The following is a 15948-nucleotide window of genomic DNA, read 5'->3' on the forward strand; positions in this document are numbered from 1 at the left end:
AGATATACTTAGTGACAACTTCAGTACAATTAGGAATTGATTTTAGTCATAAAATAGTGTAATTTTAGTAACACACATATACCTAAATATACTTTCTATTGAGAGCCCATGTACCTCTATTTTCTCAGTTTTGAAAAATAATGGTGACTACATATGGATACTCAAATCTTGAAAAGCTCAATTCTCTAGCATCTATTCCAAGCTCCTTCAAAATCAGGCAAATGTTTTAAATGGAAAACAATACATATCTTTGAGGCAAGACCCTTTCCACTAGGTACAACAGATTCTAGATATTTCTGTCTTTAAAACTTTTCACCTTTCTTACCAGCTTCCCACAGAGGACCTAAACTCAACAAATGTGTAGAGAAAACTAACTTTGAATTTGATGCCCTTATGTGTCTAACATCAATCTAGTACTCTTCTACAAACTAAGATGTTTTCTGATTTCTTTTTCTTTAACAGAGACACACTGTATGGTCCAAGCTTGATCCTTAATTTACTAGTATATTCAGCATTAACATATCCTAGGGAACAGTCATTTTTGTTCCAAGAAGAAAAAGTACTAATAATTCAGCTTGTTTTCCCTTCTCTGTAATTTTTAAGTCTTCAAATCTTCATGTCTTCCACAACTCTCTGATACTTTTAAAGTATAAATTTTAAAAATTTGACATTGTATAGTTGTTTTCAGAAAAGTCACTTATCTACCAAGGCCTACCTAGAATTGGAAGTGTTTTCTTTTTTATCTAATTTTAAAACCAAAGAAACTCAGAAATTGGGAGATAACTGCTATTGTCATCTTGTCTTTTATTATTTTGTTGGAAACTTGCTGTAAATTCAAGTAACTTTCCTAAGATGGTAAAGTGGTAAGGAAAAACTCAAACAAAAACTTTTGATGCTTTCTCCTTCTTGCTTTTTTTTTTTATTATTATTCCAAGATCAGTATTGTAACAATCACAGTTCAGACAGAAAGAGAAAACACATTAGTGATAGAAAACACATTTTAGAGGGACAGAATTAAATATAAGGAATTGGGAAAACAGGTATTGAAGAACAAAACAAGTTAAGGAAGACAATGTGCTATTAGCTGGTTAGTAACCATGAAATACTAAGTATAAGAGAGTAATTTCATTCATGGAATTGAGGAACAAAGGAAAAAGGTTAGGGTTATATGAATCTACTAGAGGCCCAGTGCACAGATTCATGCACTGGTGGGGTCCCTTGGCCTGGCCTGCGCCCTCTCGCAATCCGGGACCCGTCAGGGGATGTCAGAGAGCTGGTTGTGGCCTGATCCCCACAGACCAGCCCGAAGGAACCCACCAATGCATGAATCTGTGCACCAGGCCTCTAGTTTGCATATAAGATCTTTGGATAATCTCTTCCCGCCCTCCCCCCGACCCCCTTCCCTCTGAGATTCATCAATCTGTTCCATGTTTCCATGCCTGTGGTTTCTGCTCCTGCATTGAGCGTCTGCCTCCTGGTGGTTGGCTACGGGCTGGTTGGCCACTCGGCCAGTTGCTTAGGCTTTTATATATATAGACTAGAGACCTGATGCACGAAATTCGTGCAAAGATAGGCCCTCGCAGCTCCGGCTGCCTCGCAGCCCCAGCTGCCTCGTAGACCCACCCCCCACCCACACCTACCTTGGCCTGGCACTGCCCACTCCACCTCCACACACCCCTGGCTCCCCGGTTCTGCGGAGCCCCCTGATCAATCGCCCTGCAGAGGGTGGCCTGGGCCTCCCTCTTTGGGGTAGGCTGTTTGGCCACTCGGCCAGTTGCTTAGGCTTTTATATATATAGACTAGAGACCTGATGCACGAAATTCGTGCAAAGATAGGCCCTCGCAGCTCCGGCTGCCTCGCAGCCCCAGCTGCCTCGTAGACCCACCCCCCACCCACACCTACCTTGGCCTGGCACTGCCCACTCCACCTCCACACACATAGGCCCTTGCAGCCCCGGTTGCCTCGTAGACCCGCCCCCCACCCACAGCTACCTTGGCCTGGCACTGCCCACTCCACCTCCACACACCCCTGGCTCCCCGGTTCTGCGGAGCCCCCTGATCAATCGCCCTGCAGAGGGTGGCCTGGGCCTCCCTCTTTGGGGTGATCAAGGAGCCCCCTGATTGATAGCTCCACTGGCCAGTGGCCTGGGCCTCCCTCTTTGGGGTGATCAAGGAGCCCCCTGATTGGTAGCTCCACTGGCCAGTGGCCTGGGCCTCCCCCTGCAGGGAGATCATGGGGTGATGGTGGGCCCCCCCACCAATCGCATTGCACCCACCTTGGCTGACCTGGCACCAGTGCACGTCATAGCATGGTCATCCAGATGGTCAGTCATTCTGCTGTTTGGCCATTTGGTCGATTTGCATATTACACTTTTATTATTATAGATAGGACTATAGGGCTGGCCTATAGATCTGAGACTCAGAACTCTGACAGCAGGTATTGCTAAGCTGATGCAGAAGATTTGGGATATTGCTAGAGAGTTCAAAGAGGACTCAGAACTCTGAAAGTAACATTAAACAGCTATGCTGATATCTCTCAGGCTGACAATGAGGTTGGTATGGAGTGAATTTTTTAAAAAAGGATATTGAACCTAAGTATAACTACAAGTGTAAAATCTGTTATTCAAGTAACATTAACATACAGGAAGCAAACAGATCTCCCAGATTTCCAAATGCCCATTCATTCTTCCTATTGCAGGGGACAAAATGGGAAGGGGCTTTGGAGCTGAGAAGTAGTAACTGAAAAACTGGTACACCATCCATGTGCCATGCCATTTCCAGAAAATATCAAGAAACAAATTGTAGGTAAAAAAAAAAAATCTTCTAATTGTTTAAAATTTAAAAAAAAGAGTAATTAGAAACATTCTAGGAATTACCATTTTTAATGAATACCTGTTTGGATACATTTTTGGGGTACTGATTGCTTTTGTTTCCCATGTTGACTCTGGGAAAATAACATTTAGGTTGACTATGGTTGTGGACCTGGTCTTGAGGGTCTCGGTTGTGGAGGTGGAATATTTTGTGAGGGTGTCCGTTGTGGAGGTGGAATATTCTGTGAGGGTGTCCGTTGTGGAGGTGGAATATTTGGCTTTGCTTGTGGCTTCATTTGAGGTTGAGGCTGAACAATTTGCTCTTTTTTCTTTGGTGTTCTCTTCATACAAAGACAAAAAAGACAACATAATAAAACTAACAACCAAAAAAGTGAAAACATTAAGACGTAAATCTTCTGTATCTTCTTTCTCCTAGGGGGTGGACCACTGTCAATACTACCTCCATGGCCTTGTGTTAGGCAGTTGGGAGGGTCCCATAGATAGTTGCAATGGCAGTGATGTTTATTGTTGCAGATTCCCCTTCGATTACAGAATGTAGGTGAACAATTACTCTCCAAGTAGGATATATGGACACACTTCCTATGGATGCAGAGGTGTTCTTCACCACACTCTGTGCCATCTTTCACTGCACCTATATCAGGTGTGGTCATCCCAATGTGGGAGTCAGTACCCCAGCAGTTGCCACCATTGTCATAAGTCCAATGCACAGTAGAATGATCTGTTAGAAGGGGAATTTCAGTTATGTTCTCACACTGAATCCTCCCACACAAGACATCCGACATATTACATTTTATATATGAAAAGTTTTGGGTACCACAGTGACCAAACCGGTCACCTAGAGTGTTTATTCTTTTGTAGCAACTGTAACTTGCATTCTTTGCCTTTTGGCCAAAAATCTGCTTACACTGTAAATTGCGATCATTACATCTCTTTTCGTAGCAGTAAGCACTTTCATTACAGGGAATTCCATCCTCCACATATACATCATCTGGGCACATATGGGATGTTCCATTGCACCATTCTGGAAGGTCACATTCATTGATTTTCTTCCTACACACATCCCCTGATGGTAAGAACTGGCAGTCCTTGCAACAAAGCCCATAAGCACAATTAGACCCCGAACTGAGAGTGCAGTTTGACAGACAGCAGGCATCTTTTGAGCATTGCTGCAAAGGTCCACAGTCACACTCCTCTTCATCTTCAACAACACCATTCCCACAGCGTTTTCGGTTAAATATGTCACTTGTGTATATGGTGTAGAGCAAGCATTTTGTCTGACGTAAGGAATAATCCCATAAAAAAGCATAACTACAATTGCTAAATTTAGTTATTGGTGGGTTATCGTTATGCATTATACATTTATATTTTCCACAAGTACACAAAATACGATCATGAAACATACCCAAATTATGACCAATATGATGAGCCATTGCAATTCCCATAAGGCCCACAGGCTTTCTTGTAAAAGTAATAATTGCACAACTATGGCTTGATCTACAGAGTCCTGAAACATAGCCTAAACCACTCATTCCTCTTAATGTCTTATGTATTAGAAGATGTGCAGTATCATGTGGCAGGCGGGAATAAAGGTTTGCAGCTTTCCAACGACAAAATATTCTCAGAGATCTCTTTACATCATCTACTTCAATGGGATTTTCTTTAGTCCACACCTCCATGCCAAACAATAAAACCTTAAGACCTATTTCCTCATAAATAGAATCTGCTATATTCACCATAACATATAGGTCTTCCTGCACTATTGAGACATTTTTGTTACTTTGGAGATAGAGAGTATTGTCAACTACTGTTACTATTTCAATAAAGTAACTGTGGGGCCACCAGCCCTCATATGAACTTTGCTTCAGAGTAGAATTACCAATCTCTTGAAACTCAAATTGCTGTACAGTTTCCTCTTGCATAAAGCCAGATTTCATGGTTTGGTATTCAGTGTCCTCTCTGTCCATTTTATATATCAGATGTTCAAATTTAGAAGAAAAAATCATGGGCTTAATTTCATAAGCAATGTCATTTATCTGTAACAAGCCTCGAAAGCCACCAAAACAGGTACTGAGGGCAACCAGGGATTCTGGGTCCCCCTCCACATAACCATGATAATAGCAGTCATTCTGAACAAAAGGCTGGTCCTCAAGGAGAGCACCTTGATCGCTGTAGGTGAACACTGGAAAGTGTCTGGACAGCAAATGCTTCTTGACCTTCATGTAGATAATGTGTCTTTCACCCCCAAAATGCATACCATAACAGAGCCAGCCTGGAAACTTCATGCTAAGACCAGTGCTTGTTATTTTCAAGGGAATCACCACTTCTGGAGGACTATGATGTTGAGGGTGCTCAGCCCAAGTGTTCCCAGAAAAGGACAGAAACACCCCAAGCCAGTGTAGTAGGAGCATGATCCTCATGTACAACAGGGTTTCAATTGTAGTAATTATGAAGCTACCATTATGGAAACACAGACCAAGGCGGGCAGGGCTGAGTCATGGATGGTCTCCATCCTTATTCTCAGCTGGTCAATGTGCAGGGCTAATTAGGAAGGATTAGTCTTCTGGCAAAGTTGAATCATTAGAAGAACATCAGGACTATAAGTAAAACAAAAAGCAACATGTGAATGGGTGGTTATAACACGGCTTGGTGAAGAGAAATGAAAAGGCATGCAATAAAAGAGATTAATGTTTTGATCAAGGAATGACTCGAGAAACTGCCTAGAATTTGCTCTTAAATATTGATAGGGCAGAGGGGTATTGAAAGTGTATAGAAGAATAAAAACTGGCCAGAGATTTATAGTTATTAAACCTGAATTATGGGTAAATAAGGATTCATTATATAATTCTCTAAGGATATGCATATGTGAATGTTTTTGCAATAGTTAGAACAAGAGTCTTATGGGTAAGTTAATCATATATCTCATATTGCTGAAATTGTCCCAATTTACACATGTTAAATTGGCATAAATAATAGCACCTCTTTTTCATCCTCAAGTGATAAATTATTTGATATCATTATCTAAGATATATATATATATATATATATATATAGTATACACACACACAAACATGTATTAGTTTCCTATTGCTGCTGTAACAGATACCACAGACTGTGATTTAAAACAATATAAATTATTCTCTTACATTTGGGGGCGGGGAGCAGAAGTCCGAAATGAGTTTCACTAGGGCATTTTAAAATCTCTTTTATGGTACTTATACCTCCTAGAACAAAATGTTTACTTTTCTTTTTCTACATTACTTTCTCACTAGACTTGTCAGACTGGAAGTACACAAGAACATTATTTGCATCCTTCACAAATGTTAATATCTCTTATAATGAGTAGCTTAATTATTTATATAGTAAATAATGGTAAATATATCTATACATAGTAAATAATGAATTTTTATTGTTCCATGGAGTATTACTCTAAAAGTGGTTATATTTGTTACATTTTTAATGTAGAAGATTATTCAACACCTGTGGCTAATTTAGTTTCTGAAACAAGGTGATATCGATTCAGTTTTTTCTGCATATACGCTCTAAATACAACTAATTACCCTGGAAATACATGAATAATTAAATGGAAATAAAAACTCTGAAAACTAAATAGAACAAAGATAGACTGGCAGCTTACCAAGAAACAAAGATACAGAACCCAAATAAACAAAATCAGAAATTAAAGAGGTGAAGTAACAACTGATCCACAGAATTAAAAAAGGATTATAAAAAAATACTATGAACAACTCTATTCCAATAAACTGGACAACCTAGACAAAATGGATATATTCCTAGAAAAATACAATCTTCCAAAACTCAATCAGGAAGAATCAGAAAACATGAATAAGTCTATCACTACCGATGAAATTGAAGCAGTAGTCAAAAAAATTCCAGCAAACAAAAGCCCTGGTCTGGATGTCTTCATAGCGGAGTTTTACCAAATATTCAAAGAAATAACACTGATCATACACAGACTTTTCCAAAAGATTCAAGAGGAAGGAACACTTCCAAGCTCTTTCTATGAAACCAGCATTACCCTAATCCCAAAATCAGATAAAGACACTACAAAGAAAGAGAATTAGAGGCCAACATCCCTGATGAACATAGATGCTAAAATCCTCAACAAAATATTAGCATATCACATCTAGCAATACATTAAAAAGATCATACACCAATCCAAATGGCAATGAGGTACCATCTCACACCTCAGATACAATATCCACAAATCAATAAATGTAATACATCACATAAACAAATTGTAAGACAAAAATCACATGATTATATCAATTGATTCAGAAAAAGCATTTGACAAAATCCAACACCCCTTCCTGATAAAAACTCTCAGCAAAGTGGAAATAGAGGGATCATACCTCAACATAATAAAAGCCTTATATGACAAACCTACAGCCAATATCATACTCAATAAACAAATACTAAAACCATTTCCCCTAAGAATAAGAAAAAGACAGGGATGTCCATTTTTACCACTCCTGTTTGTCATAGTATTGGAAGTGCTAGCCATAGCAATCAGACAAGAAGAAGAAATATACATCCAAATTGGAAAATAAAAAGTAAAACTGTCATTATTCACAAATGACATGATATTGTACATAGGAAACTCTAAAGACTCCATCAAAAAACTACTAGATTTAATAATGAATTCAGAAACATAGCAGGATACAAAATTAACACACAGAAATCAATGGCATTTTTATACACCAATAATGAACTCACAGAAAAAGAAACTAAAAAACCAATCCCATTTCCCATTGCAACTAAAAATATGAATATACCTAGGAATGAACTTAACTAAGGAGGTAAAAGACCTGTACTCTGAAAACTACAGGGCATTGAAAAAAGAGATAGAAGAGGACAAAATAAGTAGAAGAATATACCACGTTCATGGATTGGTAGAATCAACATCATTAAAATATCCATACTACCCAAAGCAATCTACAGATTCAATGCAATTCTTATTAAAATACCAAAGTCATATTTCATAGAACAAACTCTCCAAAAATTTATATGAAACACAAAAAGACTCCAAATAGCTTCAGCAATCCTGAGAAAGAATAACAAAGTTGGAAGGATCACAATACCAGATATCAAATTATATTACAATGCCAGTGTTCTCAAAACTGCCTGGTACTGGCACAAGAACAGACATATAGACCAATGGAACAGAACAGAGAACCCAGAAATAAACCCAAGCCATTATGCTCAATTAATATTTGACAAAGGAGGCATGAACATACAATGGAGTCAAGATAGTCTCTTCAATAAATGGTGTTGGGAAAATTGGACAGATATATGCAAAAAAAAAAAAAGAAAGAAAGAAACTAGACCACCAACTTACACCATACACAAAAATAGACTCAAAATGGATAAAAGACTTAAATGTAAGATGGAAAACCATAAAAATCTTAGAAGAATCCATAAGCAGCAAAATATCAGACATATCTTTTAGCAATATGTTTACCGATACAGCTCCTAGGACAATGGAAACTAAGGAAAAAATAAACAAATGGAACTATATCAAAATAAAAAGCTTCTTCACAGCAAAAGAAACCATCAACTAAATAACAAGAGAGCCCACTGCATGGGAAATCATATTTATCATGTTCTCTCTGATAAGGGTTTAATCTCCAAAATATATAGGGAACTCATACAACTTAACAAAAGAAAGATAAATAATCTAATCAAAAAATGGGCAAAAAACCTAAATAAACACTTTTCGAAAGTGGACATACAGAAGGCCAAGAGACATATGAAAAAATCATCAAAGTCACTAATAATCCTAGAGATGCAAATCAAAATGACAATGAGGTACCATCTCACACCTGTCAGAATGGCTTTCATCCACATATTAACAAAGGACAAGTGCTGGAAAGGATGTGGAGAAAAAAGAACCCTCGTGCACTGCTGGTGGGAATGCAGACTGGTGAAGCCACTGTGGAAAACTGTATGGAGTTTCCTCAAAAAATTAAAAGTGGGACTCCCATTTGACCCAGTGATCCCACTTCTAGGAATATATCCCAAGAAATCAGAAACACCAATAAGAAAGAATATATGAACCCCTATGTTAATAGCACAATTTATAATAGCTAAGATTTGGAAATAGCCTAAGTGCCTATCAGCAGACAAGTGGACTAAAAAACTGTGGCACATTTACACAATGGAATACTACGCTGCTGTAAAAAAGAAAGAACTTTTACCATTTGCAACAGCATGGATGGACCTGGAGAGCGTTATGCTAAGCAAAATAAACCAGTCTGGGAAAGATAAGTATCTCATGATCTCACTCATTATGATATATAATGAACAACAAAACTGATGAACAAAAATAGATCTAGAGACATAGGAAGAGACAGAAGGCAGAGGAGGGTGGGATGGGGGCGGGGAGCTAGGTAAGAGATTAACCAAAAGTCTTTTATGCATGCCTATAAACATAACCAATGGACACAAAAAATAGGGGCTTGTGCTGGGAGGCGGGAGCAGGCTGGGAGAGGACAATGGGGATTAAAGGAGACATATGGAATACTTTGAACAATAAATATATTTTTTAAAAAGGACAGACTGGCTGGAAACCTCTCGATTTGAGGAATAGTGATAGGGTGACTTCCCTGGGTTTTCTATTCATTTCTTATGTAAATCCCAAACTGGGTGCTGGAAGTCTTTGACACAGAACCTTCAGCTGGTATGGACAAGAATAGTTTCCTCTCTCTGGACAAAAGAATATGAAAAAGACAGAACAAGAAACAGTAAGGTGCTCCAGCACCTGCTCTTGATTCATTCAGAATGGTAATTTCAAAGACTTATAGGCCAACCCCAAATACACACCACCTTTTTGCACTGGTGGGTTGTTCAATCCACCTACATTGGCAATATAACAGTCCTGGCAGACCAGCCTCACCCTCATTCACTATCCAGGTCACTAGCTGACTGATCTGTCTGAAGATGCAGCAGTGAATTTTCAACAATCTAACCCAACCTCATCTATCCAACCATGGCAGGGAATTGGGAGCTTATATTAGAGATAGCAGTACCACTCAAAAAATCTGATATGTCCCATTCTGCTACCAAACAACATAAGGAGATCCAAACCTGCTGACTTCAACTCCTCTCATTTCGAGATCTGAACATGGCCTAATGATACCAGGTAGTTCAGGAAGGACATCAGACTAGATCAAGCAGAAGGAAGTATCAGTGGATTTAAAGATGGGTCATTGTTAATTATTCAGTCCAAGGAAAAATTAAAATGAATGAAAAATAATGAAGAAAGCAAGATATTTAGAGAACACCCCCCCAAGAAGACCAATGTAAACATGGTGAAAGTCCCAGGAAAAGAGAGGATCAGAAAGCTTATTCAAAGTAATTATATGTATACACATGTACAGTGTATCTCCCCAAAATGTATATACACACTTAACAGCTGATAGCTCAATTGATGTTTCTTTCTTTTCAGATTTAACCTATTGGAATCAATAATTATTCAATGTGTGTATACATTTTTTTAGATACCATATATATATATATGATATCTTATTTATCCATTTTATTCCATACCTTGGTTATTTTAAAAAATGCTGCAATGAACATAGGGGTGCATATACCTTTTATATGTGGAGAAAAAGGAACCCTCATTCACTGCTAGTGAAAATGTAAACTGGAAAATAATCACTGGAAAACAGTATGGAGGTTCCTCAAAAAATAAAAATAGAATTACCGCATGATCCAGCAATACCTCTTCTGGTTATCCATCTGAAAAATTTGAAAACATTTAAAGATGCATGTCCCCCATTGTCATTGCAGCATTATTCATGATGGCCAAGACATGGAAACAACAAGTGTCCTTCAATAGATTATTGGCTAAAGAAGATGTGGTACATATATACCATGGAATACTACTCAGCATAAGAAAAGATGACATACTGCCTTTTGCAACAACATGGATGGATCTTGAGAATAACATGTTACTCATTTCTTATTTCTTATTGTTTATAGTAAATGTTCTAGCAGATGTTTGTGATACCTAATTGTGGTTTTGATTTGCAAAATTTTCATCAATTTTGTTTATTTAAAAACAGTTCCTAGTTTCACTAACTTAATTTCTTAGCGTAGGCATTTATCACTATGAACTTCCCCCCTTAGAACTGCTTTTACTGAATGCTACAAATATTGATATGTTGTATTTCTATTTTCATTTGTCTCAATATAGTTTTTTTATTTCTCTTTTGATATCTTTGTTGACCAATTGTTTCATCAGTAGTATGTTATTTAATTACTAGAGGTCCAGTGCACAAATTCGTGCACCAGTGGAGTCCCTCGGCCTAGCCTGTGGGATCAGGCCAAAACTGGCTCTCTGACATTCCCCCGAAGGGTTCTGGATTGCAAGAGGGCACAGGCCAGGTCAAGGGACCCCACTGGCGCATATTTGGGGCCTGGGAGGGATGCAGGAGGTTGGCCAGCCAGGGAGGGACCACAGGAGGGCTCCAGGGTGTGTCTAGCCCAGCCGTGGGCAAACTACGGCCCGCGGGCCGGATCCGGCCCGTTTGAAATGAATAAAACTAAAAAAAAAAAAGACCGTACCCTTTTATGTAATGATGTTTACTTTGAATTTATATTAGTTCACACAAACACTCCATCCATGCTTTTGTTCCGGCCCTCCGGTCCAGTTTAAGAACCCATTGTGGCCCTCGAGTCAAAAAGTTTGCCCACCCCTGGTCTAGCCCATCTCGCTCAGTCCCTATCAGCCAGACACCAGCAGCAAGCTAACCTACCAGATGGAGTGTCTGCCCCCCTGGTGGTCAGTGCATGTCATAGCGAGTGGTTGAGCGGCCTTTGCATATCATTAGCATATTACGCTTTGATTGGTTGAATGGTCAACCAGTTGACTAGACACTTAGCATATTGGGCTTTTATTATATAGGATTGTGACAGAATTGAACTACAGTTTACATAATTAACTCTTATTCTGGGAGTGGATACTGGTGGGCCAAATGGATGCTAGGTGATATCCTTGGCTACCATCCTTAAAGCAAGGATCAATTTAACTAGGTCAAAGGTGAAAAATTTATGTGATCTGAAGAGAAACCAGAGCAGCAACATATCCCTGTCCAGTTTTTGGATAATGGCCAGTAGGATTTTGTACTGCCAACTGAATATCATTTGTGAGGGACCAGCCAATGATCAATTTTTGGTCAAAATGCCCTCATGGGTTTGTTAAGTAGAAAATTTTGCCACCACTCATCAATAATAGTCAATAAAATTTTGTTTCCTCACTAATGTTGATTGATTACAGTGGGCAATTTGTCCTAGATGTGTGGGTAATCTGTGACAATTTTTCACTATTTCATTTGTGGCCACAAGCAGCCACTCTAAGTTGGAAGATATTATTTCCATGTAATAAATGCCTTTTTCTGATTGTGGAGTCAAAAGCTGGCATTGTATAATATTCCATAATATTCTCTTTGAACTTCTTCAGAGACTGATGATACTGGTGTCTATCACTATTGAGAGGATTGGGATCTTGGTGAAGGCAACCTGCTTGGAACAAAGTTCACCCATAACTTTTCCTTTTTGCTTTGATATCTTTGAATGGGCTTCTATATTGAAAATAGCCAACTTCTTAGAAACCATTAGTTATTCAAAGCCTATAATTTGAGGACGATTTTAAAGTAGGAGTCCTACTTAGGTAAGTAACTAGATTTTCTCTAAAGCTTTCAGAAGTGAAAGATATCCCACTATTGTTGCACATGTAATCCTTCTTTTTATTTAGACAGGAAACTATTGGAATCGGATCCAATTCTGTAACCTGGGTAGATGTTTGCCTCTGGAAAGGAGTCATATTATAATGGTGAGTTGAGATCCATTGTAATGTATTCTGTATGATTTTTTTCTGGTTTCGTTTTTAAAATATGACCTATAAGCAGACAAGATTAACTCTAGATTTCTAGGCATGTTTTAATAAACTTATTAGGGGTGTTTTAATGAATCTATTCAATTTTTAAACAAATGACAGGAAGCCAAGAGCATCCCTTCTAAGGAAGAAGAGAAGTAGGATTTAAAGTATCACAACAATGAACAGAAATGCAGGAGGGAGAAAGAAAGAAGACTTCATAGGAAGTAAGCCTGATTACTGGGAAATATTGCATGTTTTCAGTGGACAGCAAAAATTGACAACATAAACAACCATTAAGTTTAAGATAGACCCTAAAAGACATCATGTTAGTAGAAGCCTCCACTAAGGTGGCAACTGCTGCTACCAGCTTTCGAACTGTGTACAGATCATTAGAAAAACAATTGTATGACATTGATCTGTGAGGAATCCATTCAGTTGAGTCTGAACACCAAGGGCTTGTACAAATCTCTTATGTATAAATAGATCGCGATCTTTATAAGGTAGGACCATAGTGAGAGGTTGCTAAGGAGCTAATTTTTAAAGCACAAAATTCCTGTTCATGCTTAAATTCCCAGGTAAGAGATTTGGTTAACAAAGACCCAGTTAAGTTATATAGTTTTGGGCCAGTTTCTGAAAATCAGTGTGATAAGCAAAATGCTAAAATCACCCCCTAGACCGGATGGCATGACTCAGTGGTTGAGTACTGACCTATGAACCAGAAGGTCATGGTTCAAATTTCGGTCAGGCTTGACCTCCAGTGTGGAGTGGCAGGAGGCAACCGATCAATGATTCTCTCTCATCATTGATGTTATTATCTCTCTCTCTCTTCTTCCTCTCTGAAACAAAGTCAATAAAAAATAGTATAAATAAATAAATAAACAAACAAATAAATAAATAAATAAATAAAATTACCCCCTAAATTCCCTTGAATAATGTTCATACCTTTGTATAATCCCCTCCCCTTGTACGTAGGGTCTATAAACATGGTAAATGTCACTTGTGTGATCAGATTTTTGTTACACTACAAAGGTAAAAATATTTTACAGATGTAATTGAGGTCTTTAATTAGTTGACTTTAAACGATTCAAAAGGGACATTATTCTGGGTGAGACTGCCCAATAAGGTGCAAGCCATAAAATCAAGAGACTCTTCTGCTGACTTCACCGAGAAACAGCTATAATGAAGGCTGCCAGTTGAGAAAGGCAGCCACCTCACTGCTGTAACCACAAGGAACTAAATTCTATCAATAACATAATGAGCTTGGAAGAGGACCTCGGGCTCCAGAAAAGACCTTTAGTGTGGCTAATACCTTGATATCAGTTTGTAAGACCCTGAGCAGAGGGTTTATCTGGGTTGCGCCTGAAATCCTGACCCAGGAGTGTTGTGACATAATAAATGGATGTTGTTTTAAGCACCTAAATTTGTGCAGATCTGTTGTGTAGCAAATGGAAAGAAATACATTTGGGAACCCATTTTCTGCTACAACTAATGAGGCCCAGAAATCATCTGTGTGATCTCTTAGTTACTAACCTGGGAAAATTCTGAATTGTTATAATTTTTCAGGAGTGTGAAATTTACCTCTATGGGATAAAGTATGCCCCAAGTAATCACTTTACTTGACAAAATTTTTACTTCTATTCGGAAAGTATTGGAGATAGAACAATAAGTAGATAGATGGAATCAGTTATAGAGCTCATATGAAATTTACAGTAGAACAAAAGGTGGTCAAGAAGATAAAAATAAAACATAGGGAAATGTAAGGGTCTGGAAAGTTCTAATTAAGGACTTTATTGATTTTCCCAGGAGGAAGCAAAGAAATGATTCTTTGAATATAAAAGATGCAGAAAGAACAGAAAACAAATTTATAGCTTTAAAACATTTAGCTTCATGGTATACCAAAGTTAAAAGAATATTTGGATTTGGTACCACAGGGAAGTAGGAAATAATTATTAGATTTCTACTTCTGAGATTCTGAAAAAATTTCTATCCCTGCCTTTGGATATTTTTTCTTTTTTTAACTTGCACAATAAAAATATTACGCAGAATAGTACATTTCTCTATTATTTTTTCATCTTATTCATTATAGTACTTGTTTTGGTTTTGGTTTTAGTGGGTATGATGCAAGCCTGGGTAGATATTTGGAGAATTCAGTATTAAACTGATAGGTTAAGGCCCTGACTGGGTAGCTCAGTTAGTTAGAGCTTCGTCCTGACATGCTAAGGTTGTGGACGCAATTCCCGATCAGAGCACATACAAGAGTCAACCAATGAATGCATAAATAAGTAAAACAACAAATTGATGTTTCTCTTTCTTTTTTCCCCTTTCTCTCTCTCTAAAACCAATAAATAAAAATTTCAAACTGATAGGTTCAGCCCAAATAATATTTGAAAATCAGCATAATTTATGTCCAGAAGTATGATTACTTCTTAGACCTCCAACTTCTATTAAGAGTACAGGTAAATCAATGTTTAAATTATCTATGACCTGATTATGATCAAGGCATCCTCAGGACAGTTCAGGAATAGGCCATCAGGAGAGCACATTTTAAAGTAAATCTCCTGCACCACCCCATTTAGTTAGTGGATGTGATGTCACAAAGAGGAAAGAATGTTTCTCAGTTAAAAGTCTGAGGGTGACAGTGGGCTGGGACATGCAAAGCATATGAAGGTCATTGAAGGCTCAGGACAGTTGTTGGCTCCCAGGGAGAGGTTAGATAGGAATGTCAGGATATGTGACAGTTGTCATAGGGTCTGTTAATTAAAAAAATTACAAGACTTTCATTTAATATTTAGAGAAATTGGCCCTTTATTGATTTTTACAGAAAATCATAAAGGGAAATTGGTCACTTGGTTTCCCTCAAACCCCCAGTGAAACTTCATTAACTCCCTACTTTATTGTTTTCCCTTCTGTTTCTCAGCTAAAACAGTGCAACTATTTTTCCAATACTCTTCTGTTTCATGTATAAAATTGAGGAATTAAGGAAGAGTCTGTAAGAAAGATTTTGCAAGGACAGCCTCCTGTTTTGGCTAAAAAGGATTTAATGTAGCTTTACTATCACAGTCAAGTTTATCTTTACTCTTTTTCTGTATGAAATTTCATATTTGATCCTTCACTTCTTGCTACTCACCAGAAGGGATCTCCCTCGTATCTCTTTCAGCTATATGTCACTTTTATTTTTACACGAATCAGGTGAGTCTGGTGGTTGGAAGCTAGAGAGGAG

General features: G+C 38.1%; 1 protein-coding gene across 1 annotated transcript; it reads right to left on the minus strand.

Moving 5' to 3' along the window:
- Positions 1-2967: 2967 nt before the first annotated feature.
- ADAM29 (ADAM metallopeptidase domain 29) lies at positions 2968-5247 on the minus strand. The gene has a single exon (XM_005882698.1). The coding sequence runs from the start codon at positions 5245-5247 to the stop codon at positions 2968-2970; it is 2280 nt and encodes a 759-aa protein (XP_005882760.1).
- Between the last annotated feature and the right edge of the window lie 10701 nt (positions 5248-15948).

Source organism: Myotis brandtii, unplaced genomic scaffold, assembly GCF_000412655.1.
Source record: "Myotis brandtii unplaced genomic scaffold, ASM41265v1 scaffold733, whole genome shotgun sequence".
Taxonomy (NCBI): domain Eukaryota; kingdom Metazoa; phylum Chordata; class Mammalia; order Chiroptera; family Vespertilionidae; genus Myotis; species Myotis brandtii.